General features: G+C 43.0%; 1 protein-coding gene across 1 annotated transcript in view; it reads right to left on the bottom strand.

Annotated features, from left to right (window-relative positions):
• Positions 1 to 4,817: 4,817 nt before the first annotated feature.
• Positions 4,818 to 26,144, bottom strand: part of LOC306923987 (mucin-2-like) — a gene marked incomplete at both ends in the record, with an annotated part of 32,997 nt that continues 11,670 nt past the window's right edge. The window contains 7 exons of the mRNA XM_079502331.1: positions 4,818 to 5,083; positions 11,738 to 11,902; positions 12,643 to 12,780; positions 13,816 to 13,885; positions 18,030 to 18,131; positions 19,205 to 19,343; positions 20,516 to 20,633. Coding sequence (XP_079358457.1) covers positions 4,818 to 5,083; positions 11,738 to 11,902; positions 12,643 to 12,780; positions 13,816 to 13,885; positions 18,030 to 18,131; positions 19,205 to 19,343; positions 20,516 to 20,633 — 998 coding nt within the window. The remainder of the gene's footprint in view (positions 5,084 to 11,737; positions 11,903 to 12,642; positions 12,781 to 13,815; positions 13,886 to 18,029; positions 18,132 to 19,204; positions 19,344 to 20,515; positions 20,634 to 26,144) is intronic.

The following is a 26,144-nucleotide window of genomic DNA, read 5'->3' as shown; positions in this document are numbered from 1 at the left end:
CAGACCCTCAAAATAATCATGTGAGTTCCCACAGTAGTCCTGGAAGATAAGGATTACCAAACCTTTCAGGCCGTGACCCCCAATCATATGTGAACTGGGGACCCCCAAAATAATCAGATTTGAACTGGGGACCCCCAACATAATATTTTAACTGGCCAATCTACAAGCGTTATTACCGTTGTGAGCCTGTAGATCGGTTATTTTCACATGTTTGCCTCTTTCTTACGTAATATTTGACAATGTGGTCAATTTGGAATTAGGATAATTTGGTATTGTTTAGTATTAAAAAGTTCTTAAAAGTCATTAAATATACTGTAACATGAGTTCAACTCCCTCTCTCTCACATACCTGAGTGAACACGTATCCACAGGTGTGAGAAGAACATACCTGAGTGAACACGTATCCACAGGTGTGAGAAGAACATACCTGAGTGAACACGTATCCACAGGTGTGAGAAGAACATACCTGAGTGAACACGTATCCACAGGTGTGAGAAGAACATACCTGAGTGAACACGTATCCACAGTCCCCGGTGAAAGAGAACCTCTTGTCGTCGAACGTGGTGAAATGGCCGCTTCCATACACGGTGCACGTTCCGTCACACTGCTTCCTCGTGCACACCCATCTTCTGCCTCTGCACGTGCTGCAGGTGAAAACCAAAACCATGACATTCTGGACTCATTACAATTTACAATGTAGGCATTTATCAGACACTCTTAATCCAGAGCGATTTACAGTAAGCAAGAACAACATTTGGTAATACATCAAATACATAGAAAAAGTCAACTAGGATCATAAGTAAACCAATAACCTATGATCCATCTAACAGTAGAATATCTATATAATGAAACTAAGCGTATAAACATACAATGCAATGCAATGCAATGCAATGTAATCTAAATTACATATGTTGAGCGTTTGCATACGCCTGTAAGGTCGTTGATGCTGGGGCAAGTGTTACAGGCTAAAGGTGGTTGCACACCGGTCGCGTTTTTCGGAAAACCGATGGAGAAACGCCGCTAAAAATCCGAATTCGCATCCGATTCGCGCCCAGTGTGTGGAGACCTTAAGAGTCTGAACAGGTGGGTCTGCAGTTCTGATTGCAATGGGAAGTTTATTCCATAGTTTTGGAGCCAGAAGGGAGAAGAGTCTGAGACTTGTGGAGCATTGTCCTGGCGTGTGACAACCAAATCATGTCATTCTCAACTCATTGACTCATTGACAGCATGTTGTATCATGGCATAGAAACAGACAGCTACTGTATATTGTATGGTTTAGAGACAGAGAGACAGCTATGTTGTATGGTTTAGAGACAGGCAGCTATGTTGTATGGTTTAGAGACAGACAGACAGACAGACAGACAGACAGACAGCTATGTTGTATGGTTTAGAGACAGACAGACAGACAGACAGACAGACAGACAGACAGACAGACAGACAGACAGACAGACAGACAGACAGCTATGTTGTATGGTTTAGAGACAGACATCTATGGTGTAGAGACAGTCGCACTGAGGAAAAGACAGGAAGCAGAGCTGGAGGTAAAATATTGAGGTTCTCTCTGGGAGTAACAAGGATAGATAGGATCAGGAGGGACAGCGTACAGACACGTACAGAGGAGGGATAGTGAGTTTATTGGTAGAAGGATGTTGAGATTGGAACTGCCAGAGAGGAGGCCTAGAGGAAGAGGACATGAAGTTAGCTGGTGTGAGAGAAGAGGAGGCAGAGAACAGGGTGAGATGGATGCAGATGATTCGCTGTGGCGACCCCTGAAGGGAAAAGCCAATTCATATAGTCCAGTCTTCTGTGAAGAGGTGACCTGCACCGAAAACTACAACATGACGTCACTGAGCCACAGTGGTCACCACTCACACAACTCATATCTCCATTTTTACTAAGCACCATTTTGGTCATCACCTCTTCACCGAAAACTGGACTATGGATAGGCCTTTACAGTCATATTTAGAGGTATAATAATTGTTATTTTATAGGTATACAGTCATTTCCAGGTGTTATTTAGAGATATAGTCATTTACCAGGTGTTATTTTAGAGGTATATAATCATTACCCGGTGTTATTTAGAGATATAGTCATTTACCAGGTGTTATTTAGAGGTATATAATCATTATCAGGTGTTATTTTAGAGGTATAGTCATTACCAGGTGTTATTTAGAGGTATATTCATTACCAGGTGTGATTTAGAGGTATAGTCATTACCAGGTGTTATTTAGAGGTATAGTCATTACCAGGTGTTATTTAGAGGTATAGTCATTACCATGTGTTATTTTAGAGGTATATAATCATTACCAGGTGTAATTTAGAGGTATAGTCATTACCAGGTGTGATTTAGAGGTATAGTCATTACCAGGTGTTATTTAGAGGTATAGTCATTACCATGTGTTATTTAGAGGTATAGTCATTACCAGGTGTTATTTAGAGGTATAGTCATTACCATGTGTTATTTTAGAGGTATATAATCATTACCAGGTGTAATTTAGAGGTATAGTCATTACCAGGTGTAATTTAGAGGTATACGTCATTTCCAGTTGTTATTTTAGATGTGTACTGTATATAGTCATTACCATGTGTTATTTAGAGGTATAGTCATTATCTGGGGTGATTTAGAGGTATAGTCATTACCAGGTGTGATTTAGAGGTATAGTCATTAACCCATTCTGGATGGGAACCCCTTTTGGTGTTTTAACTAAGCATTATGTTATACTTTAGGTATTGAAAAATAGCAGATCTACAAGCCGCTTGTAGGTCTGCTATATTTCGAAAAATCTTAAAAATGCGGCACAAATCTTTGAATATATATTCTTTCAGAGCGAACGTTTTTTTTATATAATCATTACCAGGTGTTATTTTAGAGGTATATAATCATTGCCAGGTGCTATTTTAGAGGTATAGTCATTACCAGGTGTTACAGTCGACCTTGACGGTCTGCCCAGGCTGGTAGGACTCTCCGCTGTGAGAACAGGGACATCGCTGCTCCTCCATGCATCCTCCACGACCGTCTGACAGCAGGTCGTCCGGACACACGCAGCCTGACATGCACTGACCACTCACCTACACGCACGCACGCACGCACGCACGCACGCACGCACGCACGCACGCACGCACGCACGCACGCACGCACGCACGCACGCACGCACGCACGCACGCACGCACAGACACACACAGACAGACACACACAGACACACACAGACACACAGACGACCTGATGTATACATGTGATTGGACACTTAGGTACGTTTGTTGTCGTGTTATAAACCAAAGACCTACTCACACATTCTATGTCTGGATCGTGGCAGCTCTGTTGGCACTCTGATCCCGTTGTGCCTGGCGGGGCACTGGAGCAGTTGAAGAAAGTCATGGGTAGTGTGCACACTGTGGGTATACAGTATACATGCATGTTAAAGTCATTGGGGGTGTGTGTGTGTGTGTGTGTGTGTGTGTGTGTGTGTGTGTGTGTGTGTGTGTGTGTGTGTGTGTGTGTGTGTGTGTGTGTGTGTGTGTGTGTGTGTGTGTGGGTGAATGTATCTATGTAATTCGCCTTGGATAAAAGCGCTGTATAGAGTGTTGAAATAGTGTTGGATACTCACTCTCGTTAGTTCCTTTGTGGCAGTTCAACTGTCCATATCTGCAAACACTACAGTGTGGACAGAATGGAAGGCAAAGGAAAAAAATCAGACCTGTCTGAACTGAGTGGTACTGTACTGTACTGTACTGTACTGTACTGTACTGTACTGTACTGTACTGTACTGTACTGTACTGTACTGTGCGTGCATGTGTGCGTGTGTTAGGCTGCGTAACAGTGACACTTGGTGGAAAAACTGTATTTCCGCGCTTAGACATACATATAGTATACATACAGACAGACACACGTTGCTACGTATCTGTAGGAGTGGCTAGCACCACTCAAAAACATATTTTTTGTTCTACTGAGAATAAGGCAACCTCTAGGCAACCTCTATACTCTGACTGTTTTTATTTTAGCAAAATACTCCAATGTGTTTTATAAGAGCCATCTATTGTCTGCTGCTGACGTGTATTTATGTTTTATATCTGAAACGGCAACATTAAAAAACTTTTAGCCATGAGCCGGTTGCTAGGCAACGCATTGCTCACCCCCGCCCGCACGAAAACCTGTGTGCATCCATAAAGTACCATTATAATGACCATCTTCTCTCGCTGTTTTCTCTGAAACTACGTCGCTGTCCGTGGTGTTGATCAGACATCCGAGGTTCAGATCGGATTTCTGATTTTTCACGGCATCGTGATTAAAATATTAAAGATGGAGTGCCGTGATTTTGTACTTTTTCTCTTTTGCATGTGACTACGGAGTTAACATTACTCTAATAGACCCCCAGGTGTGGTTATAATATTCAAAGATATATATTCAGAGATAAGATACGCTGTTACATGTATTTTTCAGAATGGACAAATTATAATTTTTCAATACAGAATGAGATCTTATCGACATCGGTAATATCGGTTATTGGCCATAACAGTAATTAATTATATCGGATATCAGTTTCGTCCAAATTGTCTGCACATCCCTACTTTCTGTACACTTTTTTGAAAGAAATCTTCCTCCTATATAATCATAGTACGTGATGATCATGTTTTAGGGGGGGGGAAATCACGGCACTCCATCTTTAACGTTTCTGGAGAAAGATAGACATCGTCTGCTAATGCCAACATTAGCCTTTTCTTCTGCTCTCATTTTGCGAGACGGGACAACATAAGTGCTTGGGTAGTAATCTGCCCAAATCCGGCTGGCGAAAGCCACATGGTGGCAAAGTTAATAAACAATCACCAGGTGGCTCCGCGGATGGTCAGGATGTGTCCGGCTCCCACCACGTGCTCTCCCACATAGCAGGGGCACAGCGACGCCCCCACACACTGCCCCTTCTGGTTAAGGAATGTCCCTGCAGCGCAGCCACAGCCCTCCACTACCAGGGGGTGTCCTCCTCCTCCGGGGAGCAGGCAGGTCGGGTCCGGCTGGCTGAGGGAGCGGCACGAACGACCACAGCTGGACATGTTGTAGCTGAAGACCATGGAGACAGGGCAGTGGACACCTGGAGAACATGGAGATGTTAGACATGTTGTAGACCATGGCGACAGGGCAGTGGAGACCTGGATGGAGCACATTATGGAGGAGATGTTAGACATGTTATAGACCATGGTGGAAGGGCAGTGGAGACCTGGATGGAGCACACTATGGAGGAGATGTTAGACATGTTGTAGAACAGGGCTACTCAACTTAACAATTTGTGTCCCAAGACGTCCACAGACGTCCTGGGAATTACCGCTATGCGGTGCCCAGGACGTCTGTGGACGTCTTTGAAAAAAAATAATGAAAAAACTTTTTTTAAAGATTTTTATAAAAAATAAATAAAATGTCAAAAATAATATTGGGCACCCTGGGTCACTATTTTGAAAATGTTGAAAGGGCACATAATGTGTTAAAATGGCTTGTATTATTTTGAAACCTTTACAAATTATAAGTTATGGAATTTATGGAGTAAAAAGCCCCATTTCCATCTATAAGGCCAAACCTTACTGAACAAAAACATTGTGATTAAGGAAGTTACAAATTAGGCTTCATTCACAAAATGTGAAGAGAACATAATTATTTATGAACAGATTATCGCAGGTGACCAAATAAGTAAGTGGTTAATACTCAGCTGATATCAGGCCAAAACTAGAAATGCACTCTGTCGAGGTGCCATACATGGCTTACTTGTGTGCAAGCAGAGCACGCAAGTACAGTACTACTAACTATTGGCTGGGTTTTGCAAAGAAATGTTGTATTGCACGTAGCTTGAACACACCCCTCTAGGCCACACACAGAAGCCTGTGTGCGGCCTAATTGGCTGCATGGCAGCCAATCAGTGTTGTTTTTGGCAGAAAATTTAGATTTTAGTTTTAGTTGTAGTCTCTTGAATAGTTTCCATTTAGTCACATTTTAGTCACCCGGAATGTTTTAGTGTTAGTCTAGTTTTAGTCGATTAAATATCATAAGATTTTAGTGGACTAAATCTACAGTTGATTTAGTCGACTAAAATGTATTTTGGTGGGCGTTGATGCCATCGTAATGACTGTTTTTACACATGCTGAAAATAGCCGACCTACAAGCTCATGTTGTGAGCTTGTAGATCTGCTATTTTCAGCATGCAACCAATTGTAAAATGACATATACTGGATCTCTTGTCCACTAGTCCCTTCCTAACATTTTAGACTATTTTCTATCTGTTGACGAAATTGTCAATACATTTAGCTTAGTTTTAGTCATCATAGCTTAGTTTTCATTTAGTTTCCATTTAGTTTTCGACAAACATTTTTTGTCTTAGTTTTAGTCGACAAAAACAACACTGCAGCCAATCAGACACTTTTGGGAAACACTGTCAAACACAACAACATAGAAATAGACAACCTAGACCTGTCATCATTGCGCACGTAAGGCCTCCTGCATGAATACATTTAGAGGCAAACCTGTTTCCCTAAAGCCTCTTTAGCCTACACACACCTGTCGACATGTGGCAGTAGTAAAACCATTCGCATAGAAATGTGTGATGTGAGTGGTGATTTTCTTCATCTCATTTAAATATAAAAACTTTGAAATTAAACAAACATGTTAGGCCTACTTCAGCATCAAATAAATTAAATTGCCATATACATTTAAGAGTGAAGAGAGCCTACAGTCAGCTGTCCAGCAGTCCAAATATTATTAAATAAAATTTCAGAGGGGAAGTGATGCTACTAGTAATTAGCAGAAATCAATAATGTGTCAGTATTCTGTATATTAACCTGCGGGCCGCATTAAGTGACGGTGGGGGCCGCATGTGGCCCACCCCACGGGCCGCCAGTTGCCCATGTATTGTTGTAGAACATGGTGGAGAACATTATGGAGATGTTAGACATGTTGTAGGAGGTGGTGGATATCAGCGAGAGCATTCTGAATCTGAATCAATAAATAATATACAAAGACGTCAAAAGTCCTTCTTGGCAACGAGCGCCATTGGCAACAAGACGTCCTAAGATGTTCTTGGCAGCGAGTGAGCTCTTAAAAGGACTTACTGCACATTGTGTCTCTCCATCTGTCTAATGAGTTAATTAAAAGGACTAAGGCCTCATTCACACGTATAAAACACCAATCAAGCAAATGTTTGGTCGTTTTTTTTTTTTTTTAGGCCACCACAATGCTTTTCCAATGGGAGTCACATGGTTTGACCAAACATTTGTGTTTGATCAGGGGGGAGGGGCAGAACACCACCAGCAATCAGCAATCAAACACAAATGTGACTCCCATTGGAAAAGCATTGTGGTGGCCTAAAAAAACAAAAAAACAACCAAACATTTGCTTGATCGGTGTTTGATACGTGTGAATGAGGCCTTACTGCACATTGTGTCTCTCCATCTGTCTAATGAGTTAATTAAAAGGACTTACTGCACATTGTGTCTCTCCATCTGTCTAATGAGTTAATTAAAAGGACTTACTGCACATTGTGTCCTCCATCTGTCTAATGAGTTAATTAAAAGGACTTACTGCACATTGTGTCTCTCCATCTGTCTAATGAGTTAATTAAAAGGACTTACTGCACATTGTGTCTCTCCATCTGTCTAATGAGTTAATTAAAAGGACTTACTGCACATTGTGTCTCTCCATCCGTCCAATGCGATGCCTGCTGCGGCGCAGGCGCGCATGTAAGAGGAGACCACGGCACACATGCACTGTTCACTGTCAGTGTTTGCACACGCACAGGTGTGATAGATGCACGTCTGTGGAGAGGAACAGACACGCACGCGCGCACACACAGTCAGTATTGATTTCATCGACTAAAACTCTACTACCTTTTTTCACTGACAAAACAAAACCAAAGCTAAGCCATAGAAGGCCGAATACCTGACGTCACTCGCTCATCCCCTGGTTTGTGGAATATATTTATCTATGGAGAATAATGGAGTCATCTTAAAATCGTCTCATATAAGACCTCTGTCCTACACACGCTGTCCCTCCATGTCCAGCGCATGTAGTGACCAACACTACACATGGCCACTCGTCACCGCCCCCTCTGCACTCGATGAGCTCAGCTGTGCTTGAACTCTATGAAACAAGGTCAGAAGCGTCCATATCACTGATCAACACCAGCAATCACCCTTGCAGTACCCCTTAACCATTCCCCACTGTATAACCAGCTCTTTTTCTGGTGCAAAGATTCTAGATCTCCTCCCCCACATTCCAATCATTCTCAAGCAGCATGAACACAGTCATCCTGAGTGCAGGCACTAATGACACAAGGTGCAGGCCATCATTGAAAATGATTGAGACCCTGGCAAATTCTGTTAGAATGCATGGAAGATTTTGCATATTCTCTGGCCTAATCCCCACTCTCCATCGCAGCACAGATTAATTCAGCCGCCTTCTTAGTGCAGACGAATGACTGTTTAATGTCACATGGTGTCACGAGGCGTGCCCATATATGGAGGCGTGATATGGCCATATATTGACATTCCCATATATGGGGAAGGGCCCCTGGCGATGTCGTCTACGTTGTGACTACATATTTGCCCATATTTGGAGATCCCTGATGATGTCACGCGATGTCACAAGGCTTGACCATATACGGGGCCGTGACGGACCAACAGGAAATTTTATTCCAAAGAGTCAAAGATAATATGACTAAAACAACATCAATATAAATAATATAAAGAAAACCTACGGTTCATTGTGCTGTACTATGCATTGTGTTTGTTTTTTTCATAAATCAACTCTTACTTGATCATACCTAACAACAAGCCTAACAACTACATCTTGAAATTCTCTGATGACGCTGTAATAGTCAGCCTATGTTGTGGGGTGTTGAACGCCCTGTGGGATATATATATATATAGGCTATATAATGGTCCTATACACTCCCCACTGACAGGTAGTTACCCCCCAGAGAGGACGTATAGGTAGGGCCTTAGTCCTACTCCTCCTCCCAGCCAACACTCCCCACTGACAGGTAGTTACCCCCCCCCCCCCCCCCCTCCCCCCCAGAGAGGACGTATAGGTAGGGCCTTAGTCCTACTCCTCCTCCTCCTCCCAGCCAACACTCCCCACTGACAGGTAGTTAACTGTCTATTTCAAACAAAGTGTTTTTTGACTGGGGGGTCATAATTTGACCCCCCAGTATTAGGATGTATTAGGATGTTGATATTCATTCATCAGCCAACACTCCCCACTGACAGGTAATATTACAACTTAGCTCTTAGTGGGGAAGGGACTTCTTGACCTTTCATCTGTTACTTATTGTTCTTACCTTATGATACTCTTGTGATACTATACCTTGTGAATACTCTCTCTGTACCGAAAGAAATGAACTAAAAGAAGGGATCAGGTCTTACTTATTTAATTAAATTAGATAAAAGAAGGGATCAAGTACAATCTTACTTGGACAAAGTCGTCTGGGCTCATCGCACAGTGGCATTTAGAGAACGGTCCCGTCGGGTCGGCCATCTTGGAACACCAATGGTTGGCATAGGTCTCTGTTTAAACAAACACGCACGCACGCACGCACGCACGCACGCACGCACGCACGCACGCACGCACGCACACACGCACACACACACACGCACACACACACACACACACACACACACACAGGCTATCATGGATCATAGGTCTCTGTTCATACAAACACAAACAAACACGTGCTACATGTGTTTTAAGGAACCCAAAGTCAATAGCTACGTCATGCCTGGCCTTCCGTCCTAAACACTGCACCACCGTCCTACACACTGCACTCACACGTCACGGACTTACCCTCAGCGTCGTTCCAGCGCTATCTCCTCATAGTCTGAACAGCACTCGCAAACCAATGCTCATTTCACTGCCACCAAAATCAGCTCCCTTTCACCCTCACGCCGGCAATGTATTTCTTTACTACATTCACTATCGCCAAAAGCTCCCACACCCACGCACACACACTCACACACTCACACACACGGGCCACGGAACACTGTTGCCAGGTCTATGAAAACAAGCCCACAAAGACTTTCTACAGTCTACTTGCACACACTACAACTCGCTTACAATACGCGGACCTGGCAACACTGCATCCCGTCTTTCCATTGGCTCCGCCCCCACCGTTGTTGCCAGGTCTATGACAACAAGACCACACAACCTGACTTTCTACACACTACAACTCGCTTACAATACGCGGACTTGGCAACACATCCGCATCATATATATATATATATATATATATATATATATATATATAAATCTTCCTCCTAATTATAATACCTGATGATCATGTTTTACGGTGGAAAAAAATCACGGCACTGCTTCTTCTTCATAATTTCTGGTTTTATTGATTGCAAACGCGAGGCATTCCTCAATACAAACCCTTAATTGACGACTTTACTCGTTAATGGCTGTGAATGTGTTTTAACCATGTGAGCGCCTGAAGTTTACAATTGTAATATTAGATAAGAGAGTGTTCTGTTGTTGAATAATCTAGGAGAAACCCAACAATTGTGCTTTTGTGAAACAAGCTTCAAATATCTGAAACCTTTTACTTCTTTTTTGTGGAAAAAGCGCTGAAACTTTCTTCTTTCCTGCCTTGATCTCCCCCCTCTTTCTTCTTTCCTTTCTGTCATGCGACCATGTGTCACGTACCTTTCTCTGTTCTGGAACCACACAGGCTGCCTATAGAGATATGGACCTACCTTTCTCTGTACTGACACCACACAGGCTGCCTATAGAGATATGGACCTACCTTTCTCTGTACTGACACCACACAGGCTGCCTATGGAGATATGGACCTACCTTTCTCTGTACTGACACCACACAGGCTGCCTATGGAGATATGGACCTACCTTTCTCTTTACTGACACCACACAGGCTGCCTATGGAGATATGGACCTACCTTTCTCTGTACTGACACCAAATGGGCTGCCTATGGAGATATGGACCTACCTTTCTCTTTACTGACACCACACAGGCTGCCTATGGAGATATGGACCTACCTTTCTCTGTACTGACACCAAATGGGCTGCCTATGGAGATATGGACTTACCTTTCTCTTTACTGACACCAAATGGGCTGCCTATGGAGATATGGACCTACCTTTCTCTTTACTGACACCAAATGGGCTGCCTATGGAGATATGGACCTACCTTTCTCTTTACTGTTCTGGAACCACACAGGCTGCCTATGGAGATATGGACCTACCTTTCTCTGTACTGACACCACACAGGCTGCCTATGGAGATATGGACCTACCTTTCTCTTTACTGACACCACACAGGCTGCCTATGGAGATATGGACCTACCTTTCTCTGTACTGACACCACACAGGCTGCCTATGGAGATATGGACCTACCTTTCTCTGTACTGACACCAAATGGGCTGCCTATGGAGATATGGACCTACCTTTCTCTTTACTGTACTGGAACCACACAGGCTGCCTATGGAGATATGGACCCTACCTTTCTCTTTACTGTACTGGAACCACACAGGCTGCCTATGGAGATATGGACCTACCTTGCTCTGTACTGACACCACACAGGCTGCCTATGGAGATATGGACCTACCTTTCTCTGTACTGACACCACACAGGCTGCCTATGGAGATATGGACCTACCTTTCTCTGTACTGACACCACACAGGCTGCCTATGGAGATATGGACCTACCTTTCTCTGTACTGACACCACATGGGCTGCCGATGGAGATATTGACCTACCTTTCTCTGTACTGACACCACATGGGCTGCCGATGGAGATGGGCACGTCTGGGCATCTGGATATGGACCTCCAGGAGTTGGCGAATGGCACGGCGTGGCCCTCGATCAGCCCGTAGCTCGCCTCAAAGTCGTCAGCCTCCACGTCGTTGTAATCTCCGCACAGGCCTGGACGTACACGATATATATGAAACTGTCTTTTTGTTTTGGTGCTATCCCTTTTGGAATAAGTGTTTGGACTGTACTCTGTTGCTGTTTTTTTTGGCTGAGCACCCCATAGCAATGATTTGATTGGCTGAGCAAAGTACATATTGATGATAAAAAGTGAGGACGGAAAAATGTGAGGACGCAAAATGTGATTGGCCGGAATGAGATGATGTATGATAAGAGCGCCCCTCACTTCACACGGGTGTGATTTTTACATTCTGTCTAATGAACTATTCAATCTAACTATTTCAAATCAAAAACGTACACTACACAAATGAAATAGTCATACTCCTTTCATACGTCACAAATCACAAATGTAAGACTTTGGTCATGCAAACATTTCCAGTCGTGGGATTGTGGGATTTTTAAAGCAGTTGTGATTGGCCTGCAGATTGCAGGAATGCCCTATAAGCAGAGAGCTGATCAGGCATTGGCTACATTCTGTTCAGTGTCTGTGATGATTGTCAGTGTCCATATATGGAGGGGGCGATGCTTCCTGTACCCGTGATCTGTATCCTGAAGCACTTGTTGTAGAGTTTTCCATGTTTGTGCATCTGCTATTGTTTGTGTACAAGAATTTCTTGTTAAATGTGAACGCAAATAAAAACGTTAAAGGTGTGTGTGTGTGTGTGTGTGTGTGTGTGTGTGTGTGTGTGTGTGTGTGCGTGCGTGCGTGCGTGCGTGCGTGCGTGCGTGCGTACCTCTGAGGTTGCCTCTCAGCCGACTAGCAGCAGTGATGTAGACCTGCATCAGCGGTGTTAACTGTATGGTGAGCGTCAGTCCGTAGGAGGTGTGAACGACCATGTAGAACGATGACGCTCTGAAGATGGTTACATCCTCTGTGAAAATAACAACCAGCCGTGGAAAACAATTACTCAAAACTCAATTGTTTTACTACTCCCACTGAGCAATAGAGCAGTGGTTTTCAACCTTTCATATCAAGGACCATTATTTATTGGGCATTTGAGCCACAGACCATTTGATGACATTTAGACCCAAAACTAAAGAATATTTTGTTATCGTTGGATATGTTAACTAGTTGTTAACTAGTTGTACGAACGCTCGTTTTCTATTGTTGTATTGTTTATTGGATCTTGTTTAGTCGATACACTTAATTGTTTTAGCTCATGCTCATTTGATTTAGCTATTTTGTCTCATCTGTTTAAGGAAATAGGTAGCTGATATATTGCACTTTTACCTTAGCGCTAGGTATACTCTTGGTTGCTTGTTTTTGCAGAAAATGCACTAAAGACTTCTGGTGATTAGTAGTTTTTGTTCCCTACCTATGTTGAATACACTTATTGTAAGTCGCTTTGGATAAAAGCGTCTGCTAAATGACTGTAATGTAATGTAATGTAATGATATAATTTTGTCCAAATTCCATGCTGTATTGATGTTGGTACCATAGGAGAGATAGCAGGCAGATGTTGATCAAAATAACAATTATTTTTAATTGTGTAGACTTCTTGTAAATTAACTAATGCAGATGTTTAACAATAATGTAACTCCTGAGAGATCTATAAGGGTCAATTTGGTTTAGCTGGGGACCACCTGGAACCCGGCCCCTCAAGGACCACTGGTTGAAAACCACTGATCTAGAGTTTCAGAAGTATTATCTGAGGTAATGGGAACTCGTATTCTCCTCTTGCCTAATGTTTTAACGTTGAATGATCGGGTTGACAATACCACAAAGAAGACTTCTGCTCTTAGGGCTGACAGCTGCAAATTAACTGCACAGAATTAAGAGCTGTGTGGAAATAATACAAAAATCCCCCATTCTGTGTTTCCTAGAACTGGAGGTCTGAAAAAAATCATTAACATGGTGAATCACATCTTGATGACATCATCAAGATGTGATGAGTAAATGTACTCACTCAGGGACAGCGGTAGTTGACTGCTCAGTCTGTTGTAGAAGACCATCCCGGTGTCTTGAACTCGAACTGTCTGCAAGATGAACAGCATTCATATCACTGTACTGATAGATGCACGTATCCACTAGGGATGAACAGCATTCATAGCACTGTACTGATAGATGCACGTATCTACTAGGGATGAACAGCATTCATATCACTGTACTGATAGATGCACGTATCCACTAGGGATGAATAGCATTCATATCACTGTACTGATAGACGCACATATCCACTAGGGATGAACAGCATTCATATCACTATAGGACTAGCAGCATGCCAAAGTTTGTGCTATTGCCATTGAGAATGCATTGGGCGTTTAAGTTAAATAACTCAGAAACTACAAATCATTTCAAAGTAAAATGTTCCAGCATTTGTCTTCACAGTAAGCTGAATTATAAAATGTGTGAATGGAGTTTCTAGGTGAAAGTTATTTTTGACGTGCCATAGAGCTGCCATTGAGCCCCATTATAAATGTATCAAATTGGAAAGCACTATATTTCTAAAACTATGAAACATTTCAAAGATTCCTTTTCAGGCAAACATGTCCACTGTAAGATGAACCTAAATAGGTTTGAATGGGGTTTCTAGGTGTAAGTATGTAGGACTAGCAGCATGCCAAAGTTTGTGATATTGCCATTGAGAATGCATTGGGCGTTTAAGTTAAATACGGGGGGGACATATTTTGACAGCAGAAACTGCCGCAACCAGACTATTGCAATTGGAACACTTTATACTTATTCCACTGGATTAGTCTTTTGTTTGACGCACTACTCCTTCCACCGTTTTGACTGTACGCACTTGAGCCATATCTCAAATTGACCGGCTGCATCGGGAAGGATGTGCTTGTATTTTTTTAACAGAAATGTTGTATAGTTTAATTGATATTAATTTATTAGTGAATAAAATTTCCCCATTGACATGAATGGGAAAATGCGATTTTTCGCATTTTCTCACATTCAAGTATTTTTTCCTCAGAGACTGTAAGCACTATAGTTACAAAACTTGGAGGGTAGGTTCATAATAATTACTAAAATTAATCAACTTATAATGTTATCGGTCGGCCTCATGGTGGCGCTATAACAGCCCACTTTACATTTTGGCTTATAACTCTTGAACCGTAGGTCGTAAAATCAAATTGTTTTTTTCCCTGGCTTCCTTGGGTCCTGACGCATCTCCCCATATAGGCCACGCCCATTTGCGTCATGATAGATTTTCCGCCATTTAGAATTTTATCCAAAACACACTTTTTGCTGCTCCTTCTACAGATTTTGTCCAAATCTCACAAAAATCAGCACACATGATCTCTGGACCTATCCGATTAAAACACCATCGGCAGAATTTTGGTAGTGCGTATCGTTTGGCCGTAATCGTCGTCCGAAATTAGTAGGAGGGGCCTATATCACAAAAAATGCCATAAATCACGAACGGAATGTCCAATCCATCCCAAATTTGAATCACATGTCCGGGGTGGTTTAATCAACCAAAAGCCAAAAGCAATTCCATTTTCATCTATAGGGGGCGCCGCAAATGCGAAAACTTTAACCATTTCTCGCAAAAACATGATTTTTGGGGGCATAAATCCCACATGATCACAGGTGTGACTTGAAATTGTAATTGGCTAGCAACATTAGTGGGAGGGGCCTATGTAAGCGACTGTGGCAACCACACTTTGCAATTTTTTAAAATTGCGACCTTTCTAGTTTCTCCCTATTCCAAAGCCCCCCCAGGTACATTATATATTTAAACTATTTTCAGCAATGGTACACTTCTTTTTTCAGTGGGTAGATCTTGTTGAGCTGGTCATTTTGAAAGTAGATCTCACGTCATAAATGTGTGGGCACCCCTGTTCTAGCCCCTAGGATGACCCGAGGCCCACCACTTAAAAACCACATGCTACGGTGCCCAAATCTGAATTTAGGTGCTCAAATGAACTCAAACTGAAGCAATTCAGTAAAGGTCAACACTTCCTCCTGGGGTCATTTTAGGGGCTGGGACCTCCAGTAAAAGGCCTAAATACTCTCCAAGAGTTGGGGAACAACATATCAAGAGAGTGGAGTGGTAGGCCCTTGGATTGACCCAGGACCAGTGATTCAATGTACCCCACTGAAAAATAGCAGATCTACAAGCTCGTAGCGTGGCACTCGGTGCCGCACTACGAGCTTGTAGATCTGCCCAAAGTTGAAGGGCTTCAACCTTGGGTACTGGGTAGCTGAAGTTGAAGCTCTGCCCTTCAACTTTGGGCACTTTTACATGTAGGCTGACCCAAAGTTGAAACAGTTGCCAGGGGGACATCTTTGGGCCTGGGGTCCTCATCGTTGGATATGTTGTTCCCACAACCAAGAAGAGTATTTTACCCTTTACTGGAGGTCCTATAGGCCCTAAAATGACCCCACGAGGAAGCGTTGACCTTTACTGAATTGCTTCAGTTTCAGGTCATTTGACCACCTAACTTCAGATTTTGGCACAATTACACCATTGCTTCAGTTTCAGTTCATTTGACAACCTTCTTTCAACTTTGGGCACTTTTACATGTAGGCTGACCCAAAGTTGAAACAGTTTCCAGGGGGACATCTTTGGGCCTGGGGTCCTCATCGTTGGATATGTTGTTCCCACAACGAGAAGAGTATTTTACCCTTTACTGGAGGTCCTAGGCCCTAAAATGACCCCATGAGGAAGCGTTGACCTTTACTGAATTGCTTCAGTTTCAGGTCATTTGACCACCTAACTTCAGATTTGGGCACCCTAACATGTGGTCTTTAAGTGGTGGGCCTGTGATCATCTTAGTGGCTAGGAGGTCCAGTGAAAGGCCTACATACTCTCCCAAGATGGAGGAACAACATTTTACAATCTGGGAACCCTAGGCCTTTGTATGGCTACAGTGCGACTGGTTCAATCCTACCCTAAATCTAGGCCTAAGACGTGACACCTCAAAGTGGGGTACATTGCATCCACTGGTCAATCCAAGGGCCTACCACTCTCTTGATATGTTCTTTCCCAACTCTTGGAGAGTATGTAGGCCTTTCCCTGGACCTTCTAGGGTGTGTAGGATGGGTGACAAATTCCAAATGTACTTTGTCAATGAATTTAGCTTTCTCTCTCCATTCTGTCATAAACTATAGTAAAACCAAACCAAAACAGGGCGGCGGTGGCTCAGGGGGTAGAGTGGCTGGATGGTAACTGCAAGGTTGCCAGTTCGAACCCGGGCTCCCCCAGAGTTGGTCGAAGTGTCCTTGCACTATATATTTCTAAAACTATGAAACATTTCAAAGATTTCTTTTCAGGCAAACATGTCCACCGTAAGATGAACCTAAATAGGTTTGAATGGGGTTTCTAGGTGTAAGTATGTAGGACTAGCAGCATGCCAAAGTTTGTGCTATTGCCATTGAGAATGCATTGGGCGTTTAAGTTAAATAACTGAGAAACTACAAATCATTTCAAAGTAAAAAGTTCCAGCATGTGTCTCCACAGTAAGCTGAATTATAAAATGTGTGAATGGAGTTTCTAGGTGAAAGTGATTTTTTTGACGTGCCATAGAGCTGCCATTGAGCCCCATTATAAATTTCTCAAATTTGAAAGCACTATATTTCTAAAACTATGAAACATTTCAAAGATTCCATTTCAGGCAAACATGTCCACCGTAAGATGAACCTAAATAGGTTTGAATGGGGTTTCTAACATATCGTACATATCGTCTAACGTACTACTGATAGACGCACGTATCTACTAGGGATGGATTTGACCAAAGGGATGGCCTTTGGTTGGATACGATTTTGTCCACAATTCCATGCTGTATTGATGTTGGTACCATTAGGAGAGACAACAGGCAGCCGTTGATCAAAATTCTTGTAAATTAATTAATGCAGATGCATGCTTAATAATTTAACTCTTGAGAGCATGAAATTAATGAGAGTCCATCATTTAGCTGATGGAGCATCATTACAATTCCACAATTCACAATTCCATGCTGTATTGATGTTGGTACCATTAGGAGAGACAACAGGCAGCCGTTGATCAAAATTCTTGTAAATGAATTAATGCAGATGCATGCTTAATAATTTAACTCTTGAGAGCATGAAATGAATGAGAGTCCATCATTTAGCTGATGGAGCATCATTACAACACCCCCCCCGCCCCCCAAGCAAAGATCAATGGTGAGAACCACTAAAAGGTCTTACAGTTGCCCCTGGCAGTATGACGGTCACCGCTTCCAGACAGCTCTCGTATTTGTTTCCACAGCTGTACATGTCCCCGACGACCGTGAAAGTCCCGTTCATTTCCTGAAAAAAACATGTTATACATGTGTTATTAGGTGTTACAGGTGGATTAGCTCTGGTCCATATAGCCTGAAGGACTTCTCCTTAAGACTATGTTACTCTCGACTTCCTTTCCTGCACACGCATGAAGACTGCACAGCCTGTCGACTTCTGCCAAAATAAAAAGAACACTTTCGCTAGTACTTACCAATACAAAGACATCCCTAGTGGATGCACCCTGAGCCCCCCACCACATGTATAAAATGCAGTTTTTGGCCAGAAAAGAAAATATTTCACCGGAAGGAAAAATCTAGTCAATAGGATTTTCTATTGACAAGATCTGCAGTGGAGTAACTAAAACATATGTGTTGTTTTTTTGTTTTTTTTTGTCAAATCCTACAACATTATTAAACAAGAATACAAGACTCCTACTATTACTGAGAGTATGAATTTTATTCCCCCTTTATGTATTTTCTGAATCTGCACCCAGCATACGCCTGAACCCTCAAAGACTGTCTTGAGTTGAGCGAGCCTTTCCCTTGAAGCGAGTTGTGTACATATGATAGGCTCTACTGTATTTGATGTTATCACTGTTGTTGTCGTGTCCTTGTAAGAACAATTCCTCTCATTTGAATCTCATTTGACCTCCTCACCTTGGATACTCCTCACCTTGGAGGCTCCTCACCTTGGACACTCCTCACCTTGGAGGCTCCTCACCTTGGACACTCCTCATCTTGGAGGCTCCTCACCTTGGACACTCCTCACATTGGAGGCTCCTCACCTTGGACGCTCCTCACTTTGGAGGCTCCTCACCTTGGACACGACTCACCTTGGACACTCCTCACCTTGGACACTCCTCACCTTGGACACGACTCACCTTGGACACAACTCACCTTGGACACTCCTCACCTTGGACACTCCTCACCTTGGACACTCCTCACCTTGGACATTCCTCACCTTGGACACTCCTCACCTTGGAGCACTCACCTTGGACACTCCTCACCTTGGACACTCCTCACCTTGGACATTCCTCACCTTGGACACTCCTCACCTTGGAGCACTCACCTTGGACACTCCTCACCTTGGAGGCTCCTCACCTTGGACAAGATGTAAGAACAGTCTCCATGGAAGGTGTACTGGTTGTCGTCGTAGGTAGTGACGTGAGCACCCCCTACCAGGGAGCAGGTGGAAGGACAATCCATGTCCTCGCAGTGCCACAGGCCGTGAAGACAGGTGCTGTTAAAAAGAACACAGTACCATGAAGACAGGTGCTGTTCAGACAGATAATTAGGGAAATATAGCGAAATTTGTGGCAGATCTGCAAAAATAAATACTTACCACTACAGTAGCTTTCAAATGTGATGAGGTCATCAAATTTGGAAAAGTGGCTATGGCCATTTTAAGACCATGGAGTGTTTTTTGTGCAAATGTTAATGCTTGCATTGGATTCGGATTCATTTGTCTTACCTGCTACATCCTAATAAAATATTGGCACTCTGGCTATTGGCGTGTGCGGCACCTCAAGATTTCCTCTGCATTGGATTCGGAATCATGAAAACCCCCTAGTTTGACCCAGACCCGTCACATGCTACTTGAAACAGAATTACATTTTGTTAATTTTGCCTGCATAGGTTGATAATGGTACCCCAACTTTCAGTTTCCCAAGTGAGTTGGGTTGGGACAAATTCAGAGGTGATAGTAGACACCTTTATGAATACATTTGAATAGCTTGTAAAGAAAGCTAGTGGTAAGCATTTAGTTTGCAGATCTGCCACAAATTTTGCTAACATTCCCTCACCAAGACAGCACAGTTCAGTCAGCACCACACACCGTGAAGACAGGTGCTGTTAAACAATGCAGTACCACACACACACACACACACACACACACACACACACACACACACACACACACACACACACACACACACACACACACACACACACACACACACACACACACAAACCATGAAGACAGGTGCTGTACATTACTAACCCTATAGGCTACCCAAACCCTAATCTCAGTCTTAACCGGCCATGTATGTCGGACTCCGTAATATCAGTCTTAACCGACCACGGTCTAAAACTTTATCTGCAAAAAAAAAAAAAAAGTTGACTAACGAGCCATGCCATTGGAGAAAATGCCAGAATGGGTTTCCACAGGCTCTAGATATATTTCTGACAGAAGCCGTTGAGGGCTGATTTCGCCCCCCCCATAACCCCCCCCCCCCCCCCCCCCCCCCCCAATACGCTGATTGTAAATCAGTGAATGAACGTTACCATTTCCTGCATAACTTTGTGTAGGACTCCCCACAAATCTTACCATTTCCTGCATGACTTCGTGTAGGACTCCCCACAAATCTTACCATTTCCTGCATGACCTCGTGTAGGACTCCCCACAAATCTTACCATTTCCTGCATGACTTCGTGTAGGACTCTCCAGGGCTGAACGGATTGCCGTCGTGCAGACACGAGCACTGCTCTTCAGGAATGCACCCCGACCCTGTGATGTCATCCAGGACCGTTCCTGAGTAGAACGCATTATAGAATTAGGGATGGAGCTCATTATTTTTTTTACTGATAACGAGCACCTTATCGATCAGGCTTATCAAGCTGGGTTCTTATCGAGCCCACTATCGAGCATTTTCGATTATTTTGTGGAAAGACGGGAGACAATAAATTCTGAACAGAACCATTACAGAAAAGAAACTGTTAAAGGCATAGTGAAATGAAAAATAAGTTTTTCACACTTTTAGACCACATCCGTGGTCATCATATGGGCATACCTAACAATGGATGCCAAAAAAATGGGCAAATTCTCATTTCTGTGTGTTTTTATATCAAAAGTCCATAAAAATCTTTTTTGAATTACTTCCTGAAAACGAAAACGTGCTGCGTGATGACGTGTAGAGATACACATCGATAAAAGCCAATGAAAATCTCAAAGCTCACCAGTTTTATTCCCATGCTTCTTAATTGATTCCTCCTCCACAGCTCGTTTTGATTAAAGAACTGATCCGTTTTTAATCCAATTCAAGATGACAACCTGACAGTGTATCACTATTAATCATCACGCTAAAATATGTATATAGGTTGTCTATAGGTTAGAAATAATCTGCTATGTCTCCCTGTCACTTTGTTTACAAACGAAATTCACGTGCAGACTTTGAGACCCCATAGCCTGGAGGGATGCAACGCTCTGATTGGTTCAGAAACTTCAGAACCAGCGTTTCAGGCTGAAACTTCAAAATAAAATGTCAAAACCCCTAATTTGCCTAATTGGTATCAATCATTGGTGTCAATTATTGCTGTCAATCACTGATCATGAGTCAGCACCTGGTGGCAATCACTGATTGGGGAGGAGAGGCACAGAAAACAGGAAGTGTTTGTTCAGTATGAAAAGCAGCATCAGTGGTGAACACTGCATGGGCCTTTTTAGTCGCTTTCAGGCAGTCGCATTTAGACACGAGAGGTAAACATGAGAGGTCAGTTAGTTAATGTGACAGACAGTTAATAACTGGGGGCTAGCAGCGAAGGGAGGTGGCTGGCGGTCGGTTTGAAATGGCGTCAGGACCCGACTCCGAAGAAATTATAAGCGAGGATGGAGCACGGGAAATTGATCCAGACAGGGACAATTGAAAACAAAAGGAAAAGGAGGCTATCTTCAGAAAGTGACAAAGAGCAGGGGGATTTTGTTGTCGGGTTGAGAGCAGGGAAGCAGCTAGACGGCATCGATCTTCAGTGAGCCACGAGTTGTGGCAAAGAGTGTGGAGCAGAATATAGGAAAAGTCAAGTCAGTGAGGATCACCAGAACAGGACTAGTTATAATTGAATGCACGGACGCTGATCAGATGAGGCACGCTCTACGTACTAGTGCATCCCGTGAATGTCCAGTGACTACTATGAGGTTGGGAGGAGCAAAAAAGAGAATTAAGGGAGTGATCAGTGGCGTTCCATTGACAGTAAAGTCTGATGAGTTTCTTGATGTTGAAGGAGTACGGGATGCAAAGCGGCTCAAACGGTTTAGAGATGGGGAAAGAGAAGAGACCAAGTCTGTTTGCCTTTTGAAGGGGACATGCTTCCAGAGCGAGTGTATTGCCATTACTTGAGCTCAGGGCCGGATCTACCATATGGGCACTTTGGGCACGTGCCCAGGGGCCCTTGGGCACCAGGGGCCCCTAAAAAAAAAAAGCTCCACAGAAAATGTCCCTGATAATCAGAATGAAATAAATGGTGTCTAAAAAGATTTGTGTTTTATTGTTGGTGAGAAGGGCAGCTGAAAAGTGCAATTGTGTGTAAAGCAGCATATATAGCTGGGTCCCAATTCGTTAAAATCGTGCACTTGGTGACAAGTTTTAGATTTTTGGTATGGTGGTAGGTATGGTTATAAGGTTTTCAAAAACCATCGCAAACGAGTTGGGCTCGCCCCCTAGTGGTCTGTTTGCAATGAATCTAATATATAGTATATGGTTACAAATCAAAATAATTGATAAAAGAGATTTTCCAATGGATTCTATTAGTATTGGGTATGCTAAATAACATACTAAAATTGTAGGAAATAATAACTTCTGCAAAGGCATAATTTTCAAGATTGTGTCCACGATAGCTGCAAAATGCCTATAAAGCTGGGATTTAATATGTAAAAAATCATATCAATTATGCACTTGTTGACAAGTTTTAAATATTTGGCGTGATGTTAGGTATGGGCATAATGTTTTCAAAATCCATCGCAAACAAGTTGGGCTCGCCCCCTAGTGGTCTGTTTGCAATGAATCCAATGCTGGCCTATATAACATAGGATTCATTGCAAAAGGACCACTAGGGGGCGAGCCCAACTCGTTTGCGATGTTTTTTGAAAACCTTATGCCCATACCTAACACCATGCCAAAAATCAAAAACTTGTCACCAAGTGCATAATTGTTATGATTTTTTGTATTAAATCCCAGTTTATAGGCCTTTTAAGCTTGCGGCAGCCATCGTGGACGCCATCTTGCAAATGATGCCTTTCCAGAAGTTATTTTCCCCCACTTGTTTGGTATGCTAAACAACATACTAAAAAATTGGGGGAAAATAACTAACAGAATCCATTGGAAAATCTCTTTTATCAATTATTTTGGTTTTTAAACATATACTTATAGGGGGCGAGCCCAACTCGTTTGCGATGGTTTTTGAAAACCTTATAACCATACCTAACATCATGCCGAAAATCAAAAACTTGTCACCAAGTACACGATCTTGATTTCGGATGAATTGGGACCCAGCTAGCAACAATGCGCTAGATTGGCTGTCACTCTGGGGGGGGGGGGGGTAGGCGACCGGAAATAGGCCAATATGACGGCATAAAACTGCCCCAAAACGGCTCCGAAACAGCAAAAATGTTGCGCGCGCGTGAAGGGGGGCCCTTCGAGCTTCAGTGCCCAGGGGCCTTCAGAGGTGTTAATCCGGCCCTGCTTGAGCTACAGGGTCCGGCTGTTTGAAAGAGCACCACTCCGGTGCTTCTGCTGTCAAATGTATGGACATGTCGCGGCAGTATGTAGGGGGATTAAAAGATGCCCGAGGTGCAGTGAGGAAAACTGTGAGGGTTGCAGTGAAAAACCAGCAAAGTGCCTGCATTGTGGGGGAGAACACTACACAGGGTCAGCGCAGTGTCCTAAGAAGGCAAAGGAAATCAAAGTGGAAAAGGTTAGAACTGGAAAGAGGGTAGATGTCCTATGCCGAAGCAGTGAAGAGAGTGAAGGAAAGTGAAGTAAGGAGAGAGGCAGGAGTGGCAGAGAAACCGGAACAAAAGAGAAATGCAGCTGAGCCTGAGGGCATCTGTATGGACAGAAAAAGTTTTTTGGCGTTTATCGCTATGATAATGAATTGTACAGTAGAGATCAAAGGGAAATCGGAGAGAATTAAAATGATTTTGGATGCGGCAAAGAGATTTCTGAAGATTGATGACATCAGTGGAGAGGACCTGGACAGTGCTGAGAGAGGGATTCGAGTAGGAGGCACTTAACAGAATGGGCAATGCTTGATGGGGATGGGATTATTTGGAATAGTTTTTTTTTACCTAGTTTTGTTTACATTATGCATTATACTGCATAATTGTGCATGGTCGAACTATACACTCCTGTACAGTAGGTGGCGGTATACACCTGAAAGAAATTGGTTGCAACCCGCCAGTAAACCCAAAGAAGAAGAAGAAGAAGAACACTGCATGGAGAGAACAGCAGAACAACAAAAAGACTAACCAAACATTGGAGCTGGGAAGACTGAAACCTGTCAAGCCATCAAGGGGAATGCCACTGGTGCGATAAGTGTTACTGCATTGCAGTTTATTTTATTGCTTAAGTTTGTTGCAAGTTACTTATGTTTTTGTGCTAGGCCACATGTTAACTGCTATAATTATGTTTGATTTAAGTTGCATATAGGCTTGCTTAGTCCAATTGATGATCTTGAATTGAATATTGTAGATAATAACCTGTTTATTTGAATTACTGAAGTGACTAGTGATTCAGGGCTGTAGGTTACGTTAGTAACCCACGTTATTTGAATGCAATCAGTGAATTTCAGTTATTTATGTTTGATTATGGATGACCTTACATAGTTGTTTTTTGTCTTTTTCTCTGTTTAAGGTTTTCAAGCTATACCTACTATACTACTGTACTTACCTACACCACAACTAATTTCAAAGTAAAAACAAACAAAAGAAGTTGTCTTATTGAGTTGACCACAGTTCCCCCTGTCGGCTAAGCCGTTTTTCAAGTTTGGGCAAAAAGGTTTCTGAAAAATCCCAAATAACTTGACAATGTCCACCATTTCCGTTTCCCTACACCTTTAACTGGTTAATATGTGTACCGTCACATTAAAAGCGTAATTTTATTTACCCGGACAGCACTGGTTGGCAGGTATCAATACACTTTTAGGATGACATGTTTGTTCCAGTGTGGATGATTACATTTATTTCTTGATCATGTGGGATATGACATGACTTCATGGGCCGCTTTGCTCGATAACAGGCTTGATAAGACCAAAGCTTATTCATAACAGGTACTTGATGGGCTTGTTATCAGATTTCTTTTCGGGTATCGGTTATAGAGCTCCATCCCTACTTATGCCAGTATTCACCCTTCACTGTGCCAATGTTGGCACCCGTGCCTATAGGTCGCCTACCTCTGCCCCAGATAACACCACCACCCCTCTCCTCGCCGCAGCTTCAGCCACGTACTCTCCCAGGCTGTCGGGCTGAGAGAGACAGACGCTGGCTGGCTCCGGTTCACTCGGCCATCTCCCAGGTGGAAATGTCCGTGTTCCAATTAAATAATGTGTCATCTTTCACACTTACTGGTACTCATGTTTGAATAGCAGGATGCGGTCTCTGTTACACCGACCCACCCCTCTTTCCCCTCTTTGTGCTCTATTGTCCCTCGCAGGATCGGCTTCCGCCAAGAGCTGGACACATCTTACCTCATTCTAATCTACTGGGCCACTTCAACCTACTTTTATTATTATCTTCCTCTGTAACGCTGCACCTATCTAGGCCGGAGATGAATGAAGCACTGATAGCACGCCAACGCATGTGCTTTATGAGAGCAATGGTCGAGGTGTGACCGGCACAGCTACTGTATTATCCCATTTAGACACGAGTCACCTTAGCTTTTAACCACTTTTTTTTTCTTTTTTTTTATCCCACGATTTTGTAACCCATTTTTCACCCTGTGTCAATTACCTAATGTGATCCTGGGCTCTACACACCCTCCGCCAACCTGGGGAGAGCAACAGACTTGAACTCATGCTTCCTTCATGCATGAGTGTCCAAGTTGCTCCTTTTGCTGCTTTTAACCACTTTAAACATTATTTTAAACTTTAACTGTTGAAAAATAACAGATCTACAAGACTTGTAGAGTCTGGTCTCAGGTCTTAATGCGTTAACTGTCTTAAAGCAGGGTCCTTTGCTATGTTCCACCAGTTTCAATTGAAACGCTACCCGTGGCCCTCTCTCTCTCTCTCTCACTCACTCGCTGCCTTGCTCTCTCCCACGATGTCAAGTTAC

Source organism: Electrona antarctica (assembly GCF_951216825.1).
Source record: "Electrona antarctica genome assembly, chromosome: 5".
NCBI classification, from domain to species: domain Eukaryota; kingdom Metazoa; phylum Chordata; class Actinopteri; order Myctophiformes; family Myctophidae; genus Electrona; species Electrona antarctica.
The sequence above is the reverse complement of the archived record's forward strand: the minus strand, read 5'-3'. Positions and strand labels throughout refer to the sequence as shown.